The 17,356-nt window shown below is 29.8% G+C and overlaps 1 protein-coding gene across 1 annotated transcript; it reads left to right on the top strand.

Moving 5' to 3' along the window:
- The first annotated feature begins 8,252 nt into the window (after positions 1 to 8,252).
- LOC105232427 (uncharacterized) lies at positions 8,253 to 16,306 on the top strand. The gene is made up of 4 exons (XM_011214101.3): positions 8,253 to 8,616; positions 14,457 to 14,837; positions 14,929 to 15,075; positions 15,946 to 16,306. Exons 1-4 carry the CDS (start codon positions 8,490 to 8,492, stop codon positions 16,098 to 16,100), a joined length of 810 nt encoding a protein of 269 aa, XP_011212403.2. The 5' UTR covers positions 8,253 to 8,489; the 3' UTR covers positions 16,101 to 16,306.
- The last annotated feature ends 1,050 nt before the right edge of the window (positions 16,307 to 17,356 follow it).

Raw genomic sequence — 17,356 nt, 5'->3', positions numbered from 1 at the left:
AAAACTCTTCTAAGTGACTAGGAATTTCCACAATATTTTGCAGAAAGTATTATTCAATGCACCGCTATAATTTCCGAAGAAATTGTTCAGATCGGTCAACTATAGCTTATAGCTGCCATACAAACCGACTGACCAAAATCAAGTACGTGTAGGAAAAACTTTTTTATTTGACAAGATATTATCACGAAATTTTACAAAAAGTATTACTAAAGGTAATTCTACAATTATCAAAAAAACTGTTCAGATCGTACTACTATAGCATATGGGTGCCATATAAACTGACCGATAAAGTTTAATTTCTTGTACAGAAAACTCTTTTATTTGACTAGCTATTGTAACGAAATTTTGCATAAGGTTTTATTAAAGGCAATGCTACAATTGCTGAAGAAATTGTTTAGATCGTCCAACTATAGCTTATAGCTGCCAAGCAAACCGACTGACCAAAATCAAGTACTTGTATGAAAAACTTTTTTATTTGACAAAATATTATCACGAAATTTTACAAAAAGTATTACTAAAAGTAATTCCATAATTTCCGAAAAAACTGTTCAGATCGTACCACTATAGCATATGGGTGCCATGCAAACTGACCGAACAAGTTTAAGTTCTTGTATAGAAAACTCTTTTATTTGACTAGTTATTGAAACGAAATTTTGCATAAAGTTTTACTAAAAGTAGTGCTATAATTGCTGAAGAAATTGCTCAGATCGTCCGACTATAGCTTATAGCTGCCATACGAACCGACTGACCAAAATCGCGTACTTGTATGAAAAACTTTTTTATTTGACAATATATTCTCACGAAATTTCGCATAAATTATTAACCAAGGTACCGCTACAAGATCCGAAGAAATTGTGCAGATCGGACTACTATAGCATATAGCTGCCATACAAATTTAACCCTCAAAATCAAGAAAAAATCGTTTTATACCTTTTCATGCTGTAAGAAATGCACCTGTGAAGGGTAGTATAGCTTCGGTTCACGCTTTCCTATCCAAACAATTTCATATATATAAATTTACTTATAATATACACTTATTTATTCATTTGTAACTACAAGTGTTCTTAGACAGCTGTCAATTACAATTGTCTGGGCGCACTTAATGTCCGCGTATGTGTACGTTGATTGCTTCGGAAATTACTTCAAATTTAATTAGCAATCAAGCATGCAAAATCATTTACGTATTCTGTATACATATTGCCTCACTTTTTGCTTGTAAACTTTCATTTATACATTTTACTAGCTTTTTATGAGGGCAGATAACGATTTTTGTGTTTTTTATTTTTTGTGTATGGACATTAAAATTAGATTGTGCACAAATTGTTTAAAGATAATAATTTAAAGATAATCTGAAAATTCGCCGTAATTACAATATTTGTATATTAATTTTAAGGAAATCGAATAAAATAAAAATTATTCTTTGGACTAGCCGTAACCACAATTTAATAGTATAATATTTCCTCTGTGATTATATACATAATTTTATAGTATATGTGTGGTACATAGGTGTATATACACTGTGTTCATATGCAGCCATTCGTGAATTTTACGGTCATGCACTTCTGCCAATATTCGCGTGACTTTTTCTTAAACTTTGCAATCTATACTTTCAATATGCGAGTCACGTTTCACCTTGAAAAATGGTAAAATGGTAGAAAATGAAGTTTTTGCAGCCGCATACATACAATTATATGCGTATGCATAGTAGTGAACCTTTAATATTTTTTAATAATTAATAATACTTTTTAGGGGAACTACTCTTCAAGAGTTTTTTGATGTTTGGAACTGCAGCTTGTCTTAGAAATTAAGTGCTCCACAAGTGGATAGTCACATATCCAAAGAATTTTCATGACAAGTATTTATTATTTTGTTGAGGATTTCCTGCAATTTATAAAATCTTCCGGCGTCGAATTTTATCATTTTTACTACAATAGTGCTCGAGGATAATCATGTACATATATTTACATCAGAGGCAATGAGTTATTACATCTGCATATGATCACTATAAAAGCACTGTCAGCATATGTAAGTAATTGAAAGCTCGTCCCTATATAATATAATATATCGTTTTATTAGTTTAAAAATAAACACATGTAATATTCATTTCAATGGTTTTTCCCGATACACTCTGTTTATTTAACAGTTGCACTCACATTGCAATTATTGTAAATATTATTTCATTAATGTTTGCCAAGTGAAAATAACAAATATTATCAAAGTAAACGTGCTGAGTCATAATTGTAGGCTGTCAATTGCGATGTGTGGAAAAATTAGATTTCAACAGCTCCATGAAAACGTAAGCAAGGAAACCTGTTTGAAAACAAAATCATTAGCTAAAATAATTAACAACGGTAGAACTTGAAATAGTCAGCAGGTTACAAAAACTAGTTTTTAAGAAAACGTACTATAGAACTTTTATTTTTTATACAATATGTCAGACCTTTGATATATAATTAAAAGTCATTAAAATTTGACTTATTGACAAATTTACTACATGTTTTTGCTTAATTTTACACAAAAATCTCAAAAAATATCACTGTTGGAGTATATAGTGATATTTTGATGTAATAAGGCACTTTTCTGTAGAAGTGATACATTTCGTCACCTAAAATGAAATAAAATGATTCATAAAAAAAAAAAAACGGAAATCGCTGTCAGTTATAATAACCGATATATAACCATTTTATAACCAAAACTCGAATTTTGTTTCATTATGAGAGTACCTGTATGATAACCAATTTACAACCAAAACTCGAATTTTGTTTCAATATGTGTGTACCTGTATGATAACCAATTAATAACCAATTTATAACCAAACTCAAATTTTGTTTCATTATGAGTGTATGATAACCAATATATAACCATTTTATACTCAAAACTCAAATTTTGTTTCAATATGAGAGTACCTGTATGATAACCAATTTATAACCAAAACTCAAATTTATGTTCAATATGAGTAACCAATATATGTAGAACCATTTTATAACCAAAACTCAAATTTTGTTTCATTATGAGATTACCAATTTATAACCATTTTATAATAAAAACTTGAATTTTGTTTCAATATGTGTATACCTGTATGATAACCAATTTACAACCAAAACTCGAATTTTGTTTCAATGTAAGTGTATGATAACCAATATATAACCATTTATAACCAAAAGTCAAATTTAGGTTCAATATGAGAGTACCTGTATGATAACCAATATATAACCATTTATAACCAAAACTCAAATTTTGTTTCAATATGAGAGTACCTGTATGATAACCAATATATAACCATTTTATAACCAAAACTCAAATTTTGTTTCATTATGAGATTACCAATTTATAACCATTTTATAATAAAAACTTGAATTTTGTTTCAATATGTGTATACCTGTATGATAACCAATTTATAACTATTTTATAACCAAAACTCAAATTTTGTTTCAATATGAGAGTACCTGTATGATAACCAATATATAACCAAACTCAAATTTTGTTTCATTATGAGTGCTTGATAACCAATATATAACCATTTTATAACCATGAATGCCTGACAGCAGACTTTTCGAGTTTCTGCATTTTTGCTCTATTAGGCAGGAATTTATAAGACCTGCTTTCTAGGTTGCAATACTATCATATATCACTTCATTCTAAAAATTATCTATAAAAATTCGAAAATGTTTTAGTTCAACACATACTAATGTTACAGGTCAAGGACATATTGGGAGGCATGCGTAAGCACTAGAACTTTGTACTACAATTTCGATAAATATCTCGTCTACTTAACAATATTATAATATAACAATGTTCTAATACATACAATTAAATGATATTATATGACAAGCTATGAGTTAGCGTTTAAGCCTAACATTTTTCCATTGACTTTGACTTGTGCTTAAACGAGTTCATATACTATATATGTATATATATAATATTAGAGTATAATAGATTTATGAATATTAACTTAGGCATATTTACACTGATTTATAGCATCCCTTATAACATTTACCGGTTTTCCTTAATAATTTGTATGATTATCTTTCCAATGTAATCGTTTGCTCAAGCGCTTGCATCACTCGCCGCTGTAAGCATTTGTTTTGTTTTTTCATCATGTTCGCAGCCACTCGTGCTATTTGCTAAGAAGCACTGGGTATTTTTGTATAAATATAATATTCTTTAATTGTCCACTGTACTTTCGACTTTCGATGCTATCGCTAATGTAAGTAATTGCATTCAAACTTCTGATTTAAGACTGTAAGTATTTGAAGCTCTTAGATGTTAATTGACTTTTATGGCTTGTTAGTGAATCTGCGGTAGCTGCATTTTTTGCATAAATTACAATATAATGTGGGGATTCACGCATGCGTTTGGTTAACATTTTAATCTTAATTTTGAATTTTATTTCAACTGCATTTGTAACGAAATATTTTTTATAAGGAAACCAATAAAGCGGCATATGATGATTGGACTTGTTTATAGTCATTTTGCGACTGTGATATTAGAGACTGTTTTTTGCTAATTTTGGGTTGTAGGATTGTTGTGTTGTAGGCAAGTGGTCAAACGATATATATTTAATATTTTAATCTTGATTTTGAATTTTATTTCAACTGCATTTGTAACGAAATATTTTTTATAAGGAAACCAATAAAGCGGCATATGATATTAGAGACTGTTTTTTGCTAATTTTGGGTTGTAGGATTGTTGTGTTGTAGGCAAGGGGTGTAGTGGTCAAAACATCATCATTTACTAAAATGACTAAAATTGCTGTATGTGCCTGAAAATTTTTGAACTTAAATTCGAAGATCTCTTGGTACATCAGTTCCATATTTTTCCTTCAGATTTCTTGAGTGGTGTCAAACCCATATTGAGAGCTTATTTGACAGCTAACCCACCAGAAAACTCTATACTTCTAAAATAGAACCTTATATATATTATATATATATTCGTGTATACTTTAGCACTTCCTCTAAGATCTCCAACAACAATATAATCAAAAAATTACGGAAATTTGCGAAACCGCCATTATGTAATAAGCCAATTAGTAGCTTACCAAAAATACTTGACACAATGACTATCATTAGAACTATTGCGCAAATTAAGAAAAAATGGTTTTATAAAGAATAAATCATGTCAATTGAATGAATGCAGCAATCATAATTAGCCTGCAATTAAATTAGTCAGTGAACGCCAAACTGTGACGAAATGACAGAAACAAAAGACACAAAAGCAAAAACAAAACTATTGCTAAATCGATTGTCCGATGCAAAGGCAAAAACAAAAGCAATACAACATAATGAAACTATCTAATTAATTTATTAGTAACCATTGTTTAACGTAAGTCAACTGAGAAGCACAAACAATACAAATGGAAGAACGTTGTAAGCATGCAAATACAAACATAAATTTATATAAGCAGTTTGTGGGTATAGCTACCCAGTACGAAAACGTGAAGTGGTTTTATAAAGATGTGAATACGGTACTGGCAAAATTGATTATTACAATTCGTACCAACCAAAGTTGAGCATAAAAAAATATTTTATAAAAATGTTAAAAAAATTGTAAAAAAAAATATTTCAAAAATTATAAAAATATTTCAAAAATTAGAAATATATAATATTTCAAAAGTTATAAACTAATATTCTAAAAATATTTCAAAAACTATACAAATTATTATAAAAATACTTCGAAAATTTAAGAAAATATTCGTATAATATTTAAAATTTATAAAAAAAAAGATATTTTAAAAATACTTTCAAATTTATCAATAAATATTCTAAAAATATTTCAAAAACTGTATAAAAATATTTCAAAAATTATAAAAAACATTCTAAAAAAAATTAAAAAAACTATTCTAAAAATTAGAAAAAAATATTCTAAAAATATTTTAAACATTACAAAAAAATATTCCAAAAATATTTCAAAAAATATAAAAAACATTATAAAAAAAATTAAAAAACTATTCTAAAAATTATAAAAAAATATTCTAAGAATATTTTAAAAATTGTAAAAAGTATTCTAAAATTAGTTTAAAAGTTATAAAACATATTCTGAAAATATTTCAAAAATTACAAAAAAAAAATTCTAAAAGTATTTCAAAAATTTTAAAATTATAAAAAATATTCTAAAACTAAAACAGTTCTAGATTTGCCTATTTTCCTACAGGCTACATGTAGATCTATGGTCATATATGCAAATAAAAGTTGCGACTAAATGTTTGCATGTACTTAAAAGTGTGTGTGTATGTAAGTGTGGAACTTCCGTCAGTTATGCGTGCTTTATGTTAAAATAAAATTTGCCGGTATAACCCCATAAGCATATGAAGTAGAAAAGTGCAATGAGAGTTATAATGAAAGAAAGAGTCTTCAGAATTTGAAGCCTTATAAGAATGTACACTGATTTAAGTGATAATCTAGTTAAATTGCCCGTATTAACGAGGAGCTGGGATCAAATATAGAATGGTCTGTCCAGAATTCCAGAGTCTTCAAAATTTGAAGCCTAGTGGGAATATATAAGGATTTAAGTGAAAATCTAATCATATTACTCATATTAATGAGAAGCAGGGATAAGATATGGAATTGCTTGTCTTACTAATTGAATCTAATATTCTTGAATAAATATTATAAGTAGCTTGAAATGTCAGATGGATGGATCTACTTGAGTTTTCCTTAGTCCTACGAAGTCTACAGCCAAACTTTCCTATCTTAATTTGACTTGCTTAAGGGATTAGGCCAGTACAGTTGCCTAAAAAGCCATAACTTTGACAATTTATTCTGACAGCAAAGAAAAAAATCATTGCATTTATTTCTTGGTGGCTCATCAGAATCATTGTAAGTTTGGTTAGTAGGCTCTTATGTATCCACCTTATAGTCGGGACCTCGAAAAAAGTGATTACCATCCGTTAATGTCTATGTAAAATAATTTTGGTGAAAATTTATTCATCAAAGATGCTTGTGAATATCGATTGTACCAGTTTTTTGCCAGCAAGAAGGTTTCTATGAGCTCCCGTCCGTCCCACGACAGTCGGGTAACCGGTTCTCTAACCAGTACTATCCCAGATTCCTTACTTGGTAAAAACTTTCAATTGGGCAAAATATTGCCGCTACAACAACATCAAAAACAGGTTTTTTATGAGAGTGGTGTTAAATCCAAAATGGCAACCAATAATTTTAACTACATTCGATCAAACCAATTTTAATGAAAAAATAATATATTTTTTATGGCACCATATAATATCCTTCTTAATTATTTTTCAAGATGTTCCAGAGCCAGAATTCGATTATAAAGAAAGAGATATCTTCTCTTCTACCATTTGATTTAGCAGCTAGCTTCATTTCTGCCCACTTTTAATTTGTTCGAAATTATGGTTTCTCAACTTGGGTGAACTTAAAAACTAAAATTTTCCATGAAACGTGAAGAAAAGTGAAAAGATTCCAAGGTCAATTTTATAAGATGTTTGAGAGCCAAAATTCGATTATAAAAAATCTAGAGACTGTTTTTACCAGTTGACTTGGCAGGCAGATCTATTTCCGCTTATTTTTAATTATTATCATTGTACCAAGCCGTGTTCGAAAGTTATGGGTTCGCAACTTGGATGAACCTAAAAACTAAAATTTTATTTTCAAAAAAAAAGTGAAGAAACGGCAAAAGATATCAAGGTTTATGGGGTTATTACAGCACTAGTCACTATCCAAATCACCTGTACGTATCTAAATATATGTATATTTATATATAACCAAACTTTTGATAAATTCAAAAAATCACTCTCACTGCGTACGGATTTTGCATAAACAAACAAACCGGCAAATGTTTTAGGAGCTACAAAGATAGCTGAGCCAAAAAATAAATAAATAAGTATATTATATACATATGTTCATAAATACCTATATATTTGAGGTATTGTTTTTGCAAAAACCAGTCAAACATCAAATCAATAAAGTCAGTAGGTAAAGCTGAGCTTCACACATACGCACATGCATATACCTATACAAATGTATTTCACTTGCTTGATAAATGTATTCAACAATCCCAATTATTGCTCTGACCAGCCAATATTAATATAGTTATTCATTATTCTAACTGAGTACGAGCATTTCAATTTGATTTTTTATTTAAACATTTTTATTTTTTCGATTTTATTTTTACTTCATTTACGACGAGTTCGGCGGCAAGCCGGCGCTGAGGTGAAGTGGGTGTGCGCGCTTAGTACATAGTAGCGCAGATAGCGTATCGTTATTTTCGCAATAAAAACCACTGTGCCTGCCGTTTAGAATTTTAGATGCTTTCGAAGCGATTTACAGTGTTGTTGCGCGTGTCTCGAGGTGATCGCGGATTCCCATAGAATTTAACACGCAAACGAAAAATTACTTGCGGCAGTCAAGCAGCACGAAGTAGCGATTCGCAGGCAAATAGTTGTAGACACTTGACGGGCATCCTTTGGCGTGACGTTTTGCGTAAAGAAAGTGAATTTTATTTCGTTTCGAAAGTGACTTTGAGCAGATTTTATGAAAATGTTGCGTGCTTCGCTGTTGCTTATTTTATTGGTTTGCCTGAATGGCTGGTGTGCGGCGCAAATTGAACTGAGCGCTGAGTTGCCACAACTGCCCGACTTCAAGCCAGTCACTGAATTGCGTGAGTGTCCTGTTAACGCTGAGTGAATTGCAAAAGAGTGAAAGTGATTTTGAAATGTGTAAAACGAAGAAATGAAGACAATTGAGTTGTTGAAGTTTTAGAAACTTATTAATAAATTGGTCATGAAGTAACATAATCAATATAATTTAACTAGAATGGTCAATTGTTTATTGGACTATTAAAGTCTAGTTAAATTAAATCTATTATTTTTGTATTCAATTGAGGTTTTTTTGTTAGACTAGGTTAGGATAAAAGGTCAACCCGAACATGGAACTTATTGCAGGTCTCTTATACTTAGTACTTGGAACTTATGACTTAAAACTGGTGGATCCGGCCACGCGTTGCTATTATTATTTTTACTATAATTCACATAACAAACTATTCAATACAGTGAAAATTTTATTTACGAATAAAGGCGTTTTTGTAGGTATAAGAATCCAAGGAATTTTACTTGAGGTTTAATTTTGAATATGTTCATACAAATAAATTTCATTGGAAAAAATAACAAATTTAAGGCTGCTTTCTTAATGTCTGGTGACCAGCCTTTCTGTCCCGTTAATAGAGATATTCTCATCCATTTAATAGAGTTTTCACTGTATTTCTTATTTATGGATTGTTTTTGTTATCCTATTTTCTAAGTTGGGTCGAACTGAACACAGTGTGCCAAATTTTACTAAAAATCAGTTTAGTAGTTTAGGAGTCCATCGCGGACAAACAATGTGACGGGCAATTTTTATTTATAAAGATTAATCATAAAGTATCTCATAAATGAATCGAAGTCATAAATCGAGAAAGCCCTTGGTGAGGCGGTTAATGTCCATTTTGTACCGACTTCAGTCTTACAAAAACTGGACAATGGAGGAGAAAGTGTTTGAATGTGTTTACCTCACCTTCTTCCATACAACTCTGACATTTTGCGTCCGAATGGTGCTAAAAGTCGCCTTAAAGCATGAATGGTTATTGCACATTGTCCAGAAAGAACTCCTATGATTGCGGAACGAGTAGTTCGGGAGATCTCCTACGTAGCTGACCGCTTCTGGGCGGTTGCATCCTTCAGACGGTCCAATTGTTGACAACATACATTCGAATTAAAAATTTGGCCGTTAGACAGCTGCTTATAATAAATGGTTCTAAGCCAATTTCACCAAAGACATCACTCTCAAAATTTTCCTCACCATCTATTCTGGCTTGATCATTAATTTATTAACTGCGACCCTTTTCATTATCGCTATATCGAAAGTGGTTTTGAAACTTCTCATCCAGTTTGAGAAAGTCTTAATTATTCTGAAATGATTTTAATCTAGCTTAATCAAGTTGCTTGGTAAATACTGCCATGATCTTCTCTTATTTTTTGCTATATATTTTTAGTATAAGGGATTGAGACTTTTTGAGATTGAGTTAAGTATTTAAATTCAGTGAGTTGTCAACGGTGTCCACCATTATCTATTATTTAATAGTTTTTATCAGAACTTAAGTCACATGCCTAAATATCAATACTTAGAACATTCTCACAGACTATGTAGCTTGTATTTTGCACCCCGACCTAATAGAAGAAAAATGTTGCAAAAAAGCTCGAATCCTACAAGGTAGGCCGGTGAAAAGCAAGGCTTATCTGTAAGTATTTGATTTTGCAATGTTGTTGAGTTGAAAATCAGCTGAGTTAATCAATATAATTGCTGAACGCAATTGCCTTTATATGTGGTGTGCTTGTCGCTGAGCAATCAACTATGACGGGTCATCTCTACCTATTTAGCGGTAGTATGGTAGTGTAGGTAACTTTGAACATATTATACAAAGTAGGGTGGTTGGATATTTTACTTGAATCGAAGTCTCATACACAAAGTTTTAAAAAATTAGAATAAAATAAAAAAATAAATAAAAGAGAAGAGTAAAAACTAAATGGGTGGAGCTAAAAAAATGGGATCGATATGGAGGTAATAATAATTTCTGGAGCGGATTATGTTTTTGAGAGACGTGATATTATCCAAAATATTGCTGTAAATTTTATGTCTTAGACTTTGTTGGGTTTGTAGGGAATATAGAAAATTATTATATGCCATTATGATATTGGTTAGTGAATTACAATATAATAAAAATTAAGTTTTTACCATGAAACCGCTATATTATATTAATTATTATAAGTTAAAAAAAGTTCTCATATAAGCAATAGAGAAAGCTTATAAAAAAATTACACATTCTATTATTTATGAATTGTTTGAGTTTTAACATTATTTCTTCCAAACACGCAACTGCTCAAAATAATAGTATATAGAATGATAGTGTATTAAAATAAATTATAAAATAATTATACTGTAGTTAACTGTAATAACTATATAATATAGTTATACAAAAAATCAGATCGATGAGTTAGATAGTTAATGGAGACACAATAACAACGAGGAACAAGTTGGTATAAAAATAATCGTGCAAGAATTTAAATCGAGGAAAAATGTGCTGTAAAAATAAGCACTTGCTATAAAATCCAAGAAACAAATAAATTAGTACTAAAAATTGCTATACAAATACAGAGCCGATTGAAAGTAATAACTATAAAGTTGTTATAAAACAATCCCATGCTATAAAAACAACGACAAAATAGTATTCGGAACAAAGGTTTGATATAAAAAGTCTCTAGTTACAAAAACTATGAACGAACTTAATGAATAAAAGAAAAAGTTGCTATAAAAATAAGAACCTGCTATAAAAACTAAAAAACAAATAAACCGTTACTAAAAATTGCTATACAAATACAGAGCGTATTTTAAATCATAGGTAAATATTTACTATAAAAAAAACTACACGCTATAAAAATAACAAAACAACTATATATTCTGAAAAAAGTTGCTATAAAAAGTCTTTCTATAAAAACTGTAATAAAAAATAATTTAAAAAATTTTGGTTGCTATAAAAACTAAGAAAAATGTAGAACAATTAAAAAACGTTGCTTTAAAAACATAAAGGTAATAAAATCATGAATAGCAAGATTACATAAATCAATAGTACGATTTAAAAATAATGTTGCTATAAAAAATCATTAAGTTACAAAATTTATAAAAGCATGTAAGGGAGGAAAGGAAAAAGTTGCTATAAAAATTTGCTGCATTTTGCATTTGCTATAAAAACAGTCATACACTATAAAAATAACAAAAAAAAGTATATTCTTAAAATTTGTTGTTATACTACAAAAACTATAAAAAATAATAATAAAAATTTATACTTGCTATAAAAACTAAGAAAAAACGTTGCTATAAAAATATAAAACGGTTTGAAAGTTATAAGTTTAAAGTGACTATAAAACAAGCGCATGCCATAAAAATAACGACAAAACTATATTTGGAAGTATAGGTTGCTATAAAAAGTAATTTCGTTACAAGAGCTATAAAACATCTTAAGCCCGTTGAAAAATTTGCTACAAAATCTAAGAAAAAAAGCACCGCTGTGATAATTTTAAGCATATTTCATTTCATAAGTAAAAAGTTGCTATAAAATAAATGCTTGCCATGCTAATTGTGAAAAACGCTATTCATAAGAAAATGTTGGTATAAAAATAGTCACTGGCTCCAAAAAAAGTGAATAAATCTAAATTCGAAGAAAAACTTGCTATAAAACAAATACTTGTTATGTAAGCTAATAGATATGTAAAGCATTGCTATAAAAATTTAGAGAAATTTTAAATTCATACACACAAATTTGCTATATAAATAGTTACTGGCTTAAAAAAATCCGATAAATCTAAAGAAAAGTGCTATACAAGTTTAAAACAAATTTGAAATTATACGTAAAAAGCTGCTATAAAAACAATCACAGCAACAAAAGCGGTTTCTTTAGGAAAATTCTATAACAAAATCTAAAACTGACTATAAAAATAAACACTTGTTGTAAAAAAAAACGATGTCATAAAAATTCAAAGTTGATTTCAATTCATAAGCAAAAAATAGCTATAAAAACAATCGCATGCTATAAAAACAGCGAAAAAAATATATTCGGAAGAAAAAGGCTGATATAAAAAACCTTATGCCATAAAAAAATACAAAGTAACTTAAATTCGAAAAAAGTTGCTATAAAAACAAGATGTTGTCTTAAAAAAACAAATTCAGAGCTGATTTCATTTCACAAGTAAAAAATTGCTATAAAATTAGCGAAAAATATATATTCGGAGGTAAAAGGTTGATACAAAAAGTCTTCTGCTTCAAAAACTACAAAGTAACTTAAAGCAGAAAAAAAGTTGCTCCAAAAATTAGCACTGGCTTAAAAAACGTAGAAAAATGAACTACTAAAAATGCTATAAAAATACACAGCGGACTTTAACAGGCAACATAATTAATTATTGGCTCTAAAAACTATAAAAACGGATCTCAGAACTAAATTGAAGCTATTAAATAGTTTCCGGTATTTATCTGAGCGATGAAAATTTTATGGTTTTTGCACGCTAATGAACCGCAAGAATCTTTACACAGTTACACTGCTTATAGCAATGTTATACATAAGTTGGAACATATGAGTGTAGTTTTTCAGTTGAGCGATGTCAATGCATAGTTTCAGTGGTAGCGTGCAAATATCGCATGCGAGCAAAATGTAGTGTGACACAAATTAATATTATCGATAAGTGAATGAATTAATGAGGTTTAAAGAATATTTATAATAAAAAATATGTTTTGTTCAAAAATTTATAATATTTGCATGTAAAGTAATATTTCAAGAGATTATCTTTAAAATTTAATAAAAAAAAAAATATTTAAAATTTTAAAAAATAAATTTATTTAAAAACTTTTTCCGAAAATATTTAAGAAATTATTAAAATATACTTTATTTAAAATATTTAAAAGTTAAAAAAAGTTTAGAAAACTTTTTAATGAATAAATTTATTGAAAATTGTTTTTTTAAATTTTTTCGAAAATACTTTAAAATATTTAAAAGTTTTTAAAAATAAAAGATAAAAAATAAAAATTTATTTTGAAATATATTTTTATAAGATTTAAAAAATTATTTATTTCTAAATGTTAAAAAAAAATGTATTTCAAAATTTTTTGAAATATTTTCGAAAAAAAATTTTGAACTATATGCTGAATACAGGATTTTGAAAACTTTTTTCCAAAATATAATTCATTTTTGTTTTGCGTTTGGCTTGACCTTACATTGCATGAAACAAAGTATTTTTTTTCAAAATTTCGAAAATACTAAAAAGTAGCTAGCTCAAAGTAGCATAAATCAACTAATTGATATAAGTTTACACAATTTATGGCGTATTGTCAATTAAACAAATTAATTGCGTTACAACAAAAGCAAACACAAAAGTCACTTGAACAATTAAATTAGAATTTCAGATTTTTAATGATTCCATGCATTGAGCAATTAGATTCTTAACGCCACATTTCAAAGCGTACTTAGCTGCGCAGCTGCTTGTAGTGAGCCATCTGTGTCTATAACAACAACAAACACACAGATACTGTGGCGGCGCTAAGGCCTCACTGCCACTATTAAACTCGCATGTGTGCCAAGGACAAGTGCCACTAGCCGCAGTGACCAGGTTTCAAATCGTCGTTCAGTTAGTTGTTGTTATTGTTATAATTTATGAAATTAATATGTAATAAAATTGAGTAACGACAGCTATTATTTTATAGTGAAAAAGTTTCCATTTACAAAACAAGTTCGTCGCTTAAGTCTTTTGTGAAACAAGTGCTAAGTGTTTAGTGGAGCGAGGAGCAGCTGGTTGGCGCTAAGCTATTATTGAATATATATATATAAGAATTATAAATGTGTGCTTTAGTTTTCATTCCTTGTGGCACATTTCATTCACCATTCTATGCGCTTATGCTAATGCGTCTTCTATACCTTTCTAGCCGCTGATATACCAACATGCGAGCAGAGTGACATCAATATCAATGAGTGCATCAAACGCGCCTTCCAAAAGATCACGCCACGCCTTAAAGATGGCATCAAGGAGCTGAATATACCACCTATGGATCCGTTCATTATTGAACGCAACAACATTGAAGTGCGCAGCGGTTTCGCCACAGGACGCGTGCAGGTACGTAACGTACGTATATTCGGCATCAGCGATAGCGTAGTGCAGTCGGTAGACCATCGTATGGATGGCGATAAAGTGAGCATGGGATTGGTTACACAAGTGCCGCGTCTCTACCTGGAAGGCAACTACAAGGCGGACATGATGATAAACGAGGTGAAAATGACACCGAAGGGCTACTTCAATGTGACGATGAGTAAGTGAGAGAGTGAGGGGAGAAGTGTGTAGTTGCGGAAGGCATTAAAAATGGCTGACAATTAATTGTGTGGTAATTTTTTCGTTTTTAGCCGATCTTGTCTTGAGCTCGCAATCGGAGGGTGAACTTTATGAGCGCGACGGTCACACATACTTGCGTTTGACGAAATTCAACTTTGAACCGGAAATCGGTGATATGCAAATTTATGCGAGCAATCTGGTGCCCGATCCGGCATTAAGTGAGTACATACACATATACATATGTATATATATTAAAGGATTTATATATATATATATGATATTAAGGGAGAAAAATTATATGAAATTTGAGGCATTAATAATTTTCAAAAATAAAAAACTTTTTGTTCGGTTAGTTTGTATCACAGCTATATGCTATAATGGTACGATCCGAACAATTTATTAGGAGATTGTAACGCTACCTTGGGCAATAATCTGTGCCAAATTTCGTGAAGATATCTCTTCAAATGAAAAACATTTCCATACAAGGACTTGAGTTTGATCGACCAGTTGTATGGCAGCTATATGCTTTAATGGTCCGATCTAAACCATTTTTTCGGAGATTGTAACGCTATCTTGGACAACAATCTGTGCAAACTTTTCTAAAGATATATTGTTAAATAAAAAAGTTTTCCATACAAAGATCTGGTTTTGATAGGCCAGTTTGTCTGGCAGCTAAATGATCCGATATCGGCGGTTCCAACAAATTAGTCGCTTTTTGGGTTGAAAAAGACTTGTGCAAAATTGCAGATTTATATTTCGAAAACTGAGATACTAAACCGCGTTTTTACAGACCGATAGACAGGAGAGCATTGCTAAAACAACTCAGCTCGTAACCCTGATAATTTTTTATTTTTTAGGGCTGTTAGAAAATTCGTAGAAAATTTAATACACTCTCTTCAGTGTATACATATAATAGTGTAAAATAAATAAAAATTGAATATCTTGTATAAAAAATATTTTCAAATAATATTTAAAAAAATATATTTTTTTTAATTCTTTTTTAAAAATATTTATATATTTTTTTTTTCTTATAAAGTTTTTTAAAAAACACATATTATTTATTTAATTTTCCACCATTTTTCTTTCAGACGCCGTTATTTTAGACTTTGTTAATCAATATTGGCGTCAAGTCTATAAAATCATGTTGCCACAGACGCGCAGCACTTGGGAGCCAATGTTTTTGAAAGTTATGAACTCATTTTTCGCCGCAATACCCTTCGATTTATTCATAAAGAAGAACTAATAAACTATTAAAAAATACTCAGGGAAATATTTTAATTATTTGCTGCTAATTTTGTAAATAAAAATATAAATAGTATTAAGTGTATATAATAATAAATTTATATTTGTTTATATATATATGCATTTCATTGTGAATTGTTTTGTTTATTATATGCCTACTTATAATACAAATAAAGTATATTAAATAAAATGCCTTCGAAAACACGACTTTTGTATACTGCTGCATTTCTTCGATAATGGGTGGTTTCCACTACGTCAAATTCAATGACAGAAATTTCAAAGCAATTAAAATGCTTGTCATTTCATGTTTGTAATAACTAACGATTATGCTAATGAAAGGTGCTACATTTGTGCTCATAAATCTTGTTTGTATATGAGTGATGGCTTGAGTGATTTTTCGCCATGCAGTGAGCACACACATATGCCAGTGAAATCATATTACTGTCAGTTTAGTGTCGGTGAATTTGACATATTGCAATTTGTGTTTGTTAAAAAATTTTGAATGTAAATGACGGCTTAAGCGGCTTACTACTGACAGTTTAGAATTATGGAATTTGACATAATGAGAAGTATTAGTAAGTGTATCATACAAGAAATTTTTCTAAATACCTATGAATAATAGAAAATATTTGAATCTTACGTAGACTGTAGCGCCGCATATGTAAATTAAATAGGACAGTAAAAGTACCCTTTACAAATATTTCGATTTGAACGTAACCGATTATGTATATTGGGTAGTCGAAAAAGTCTTTTCGTATTTTTAATCAAACTTCAACTTATTACTTTTATATTTATAATGAACTTTAAAGAACCAAATGTATAGCATTTTGGTCCACCACTTTTAGCCATTTTTCCGCTAGAGAAATTATTTCAGCAGTGTAAAATTTTTTTGGTTTCTCGGCGAAAAACTGTGACAAGTAATTTTCGCAGGCTTCTCTTGAAGCCAATGTTACTCCATTAAGGAGTTCTGCATTGACCGAAGCAAATGGTAGTCCGATGGTGCAAGCTCAGGGCTATATGGTGAATGCATCAAAACTTCTCAGCCAAGCTTTCCCAGTTTTTGCCGAGTCATCAAAGATGTGTGTGGTCTAGCGTTGTCCTGATGGAAGGCGAAGCTCTTTCTGTTGAACAGTTCTGGCCGTTTTTTTCGATTCCTTGCTTCAATCTCCTTCATTCTTCCTTTTTTATACAAAAATTTCAAAATATAACGAAGTTCTTCAATATTTTCACTCATTTTTGAACAACTGTAATTTTTTT

This window comes from Bactrocera dorsalis, chromosome 1 (genome assembly GCF_023373825.1).
Source record: "Bactrocera dorsalis isolate Fly_Bdor chromosome 1, ASM2337382v1, whole genome shotgun sequence".
NCBI lineage: Eukaryota > Metazoa > Arthropoda > Insecta > Diptera > Tephritidae > Bactrocera > Bactrocera dorsalis.
The sequence above is the reverse complement of the archived record's forward strand: the minus strand, read 5'-3'. Positions and strand labels throughout refer to the sequence as shown.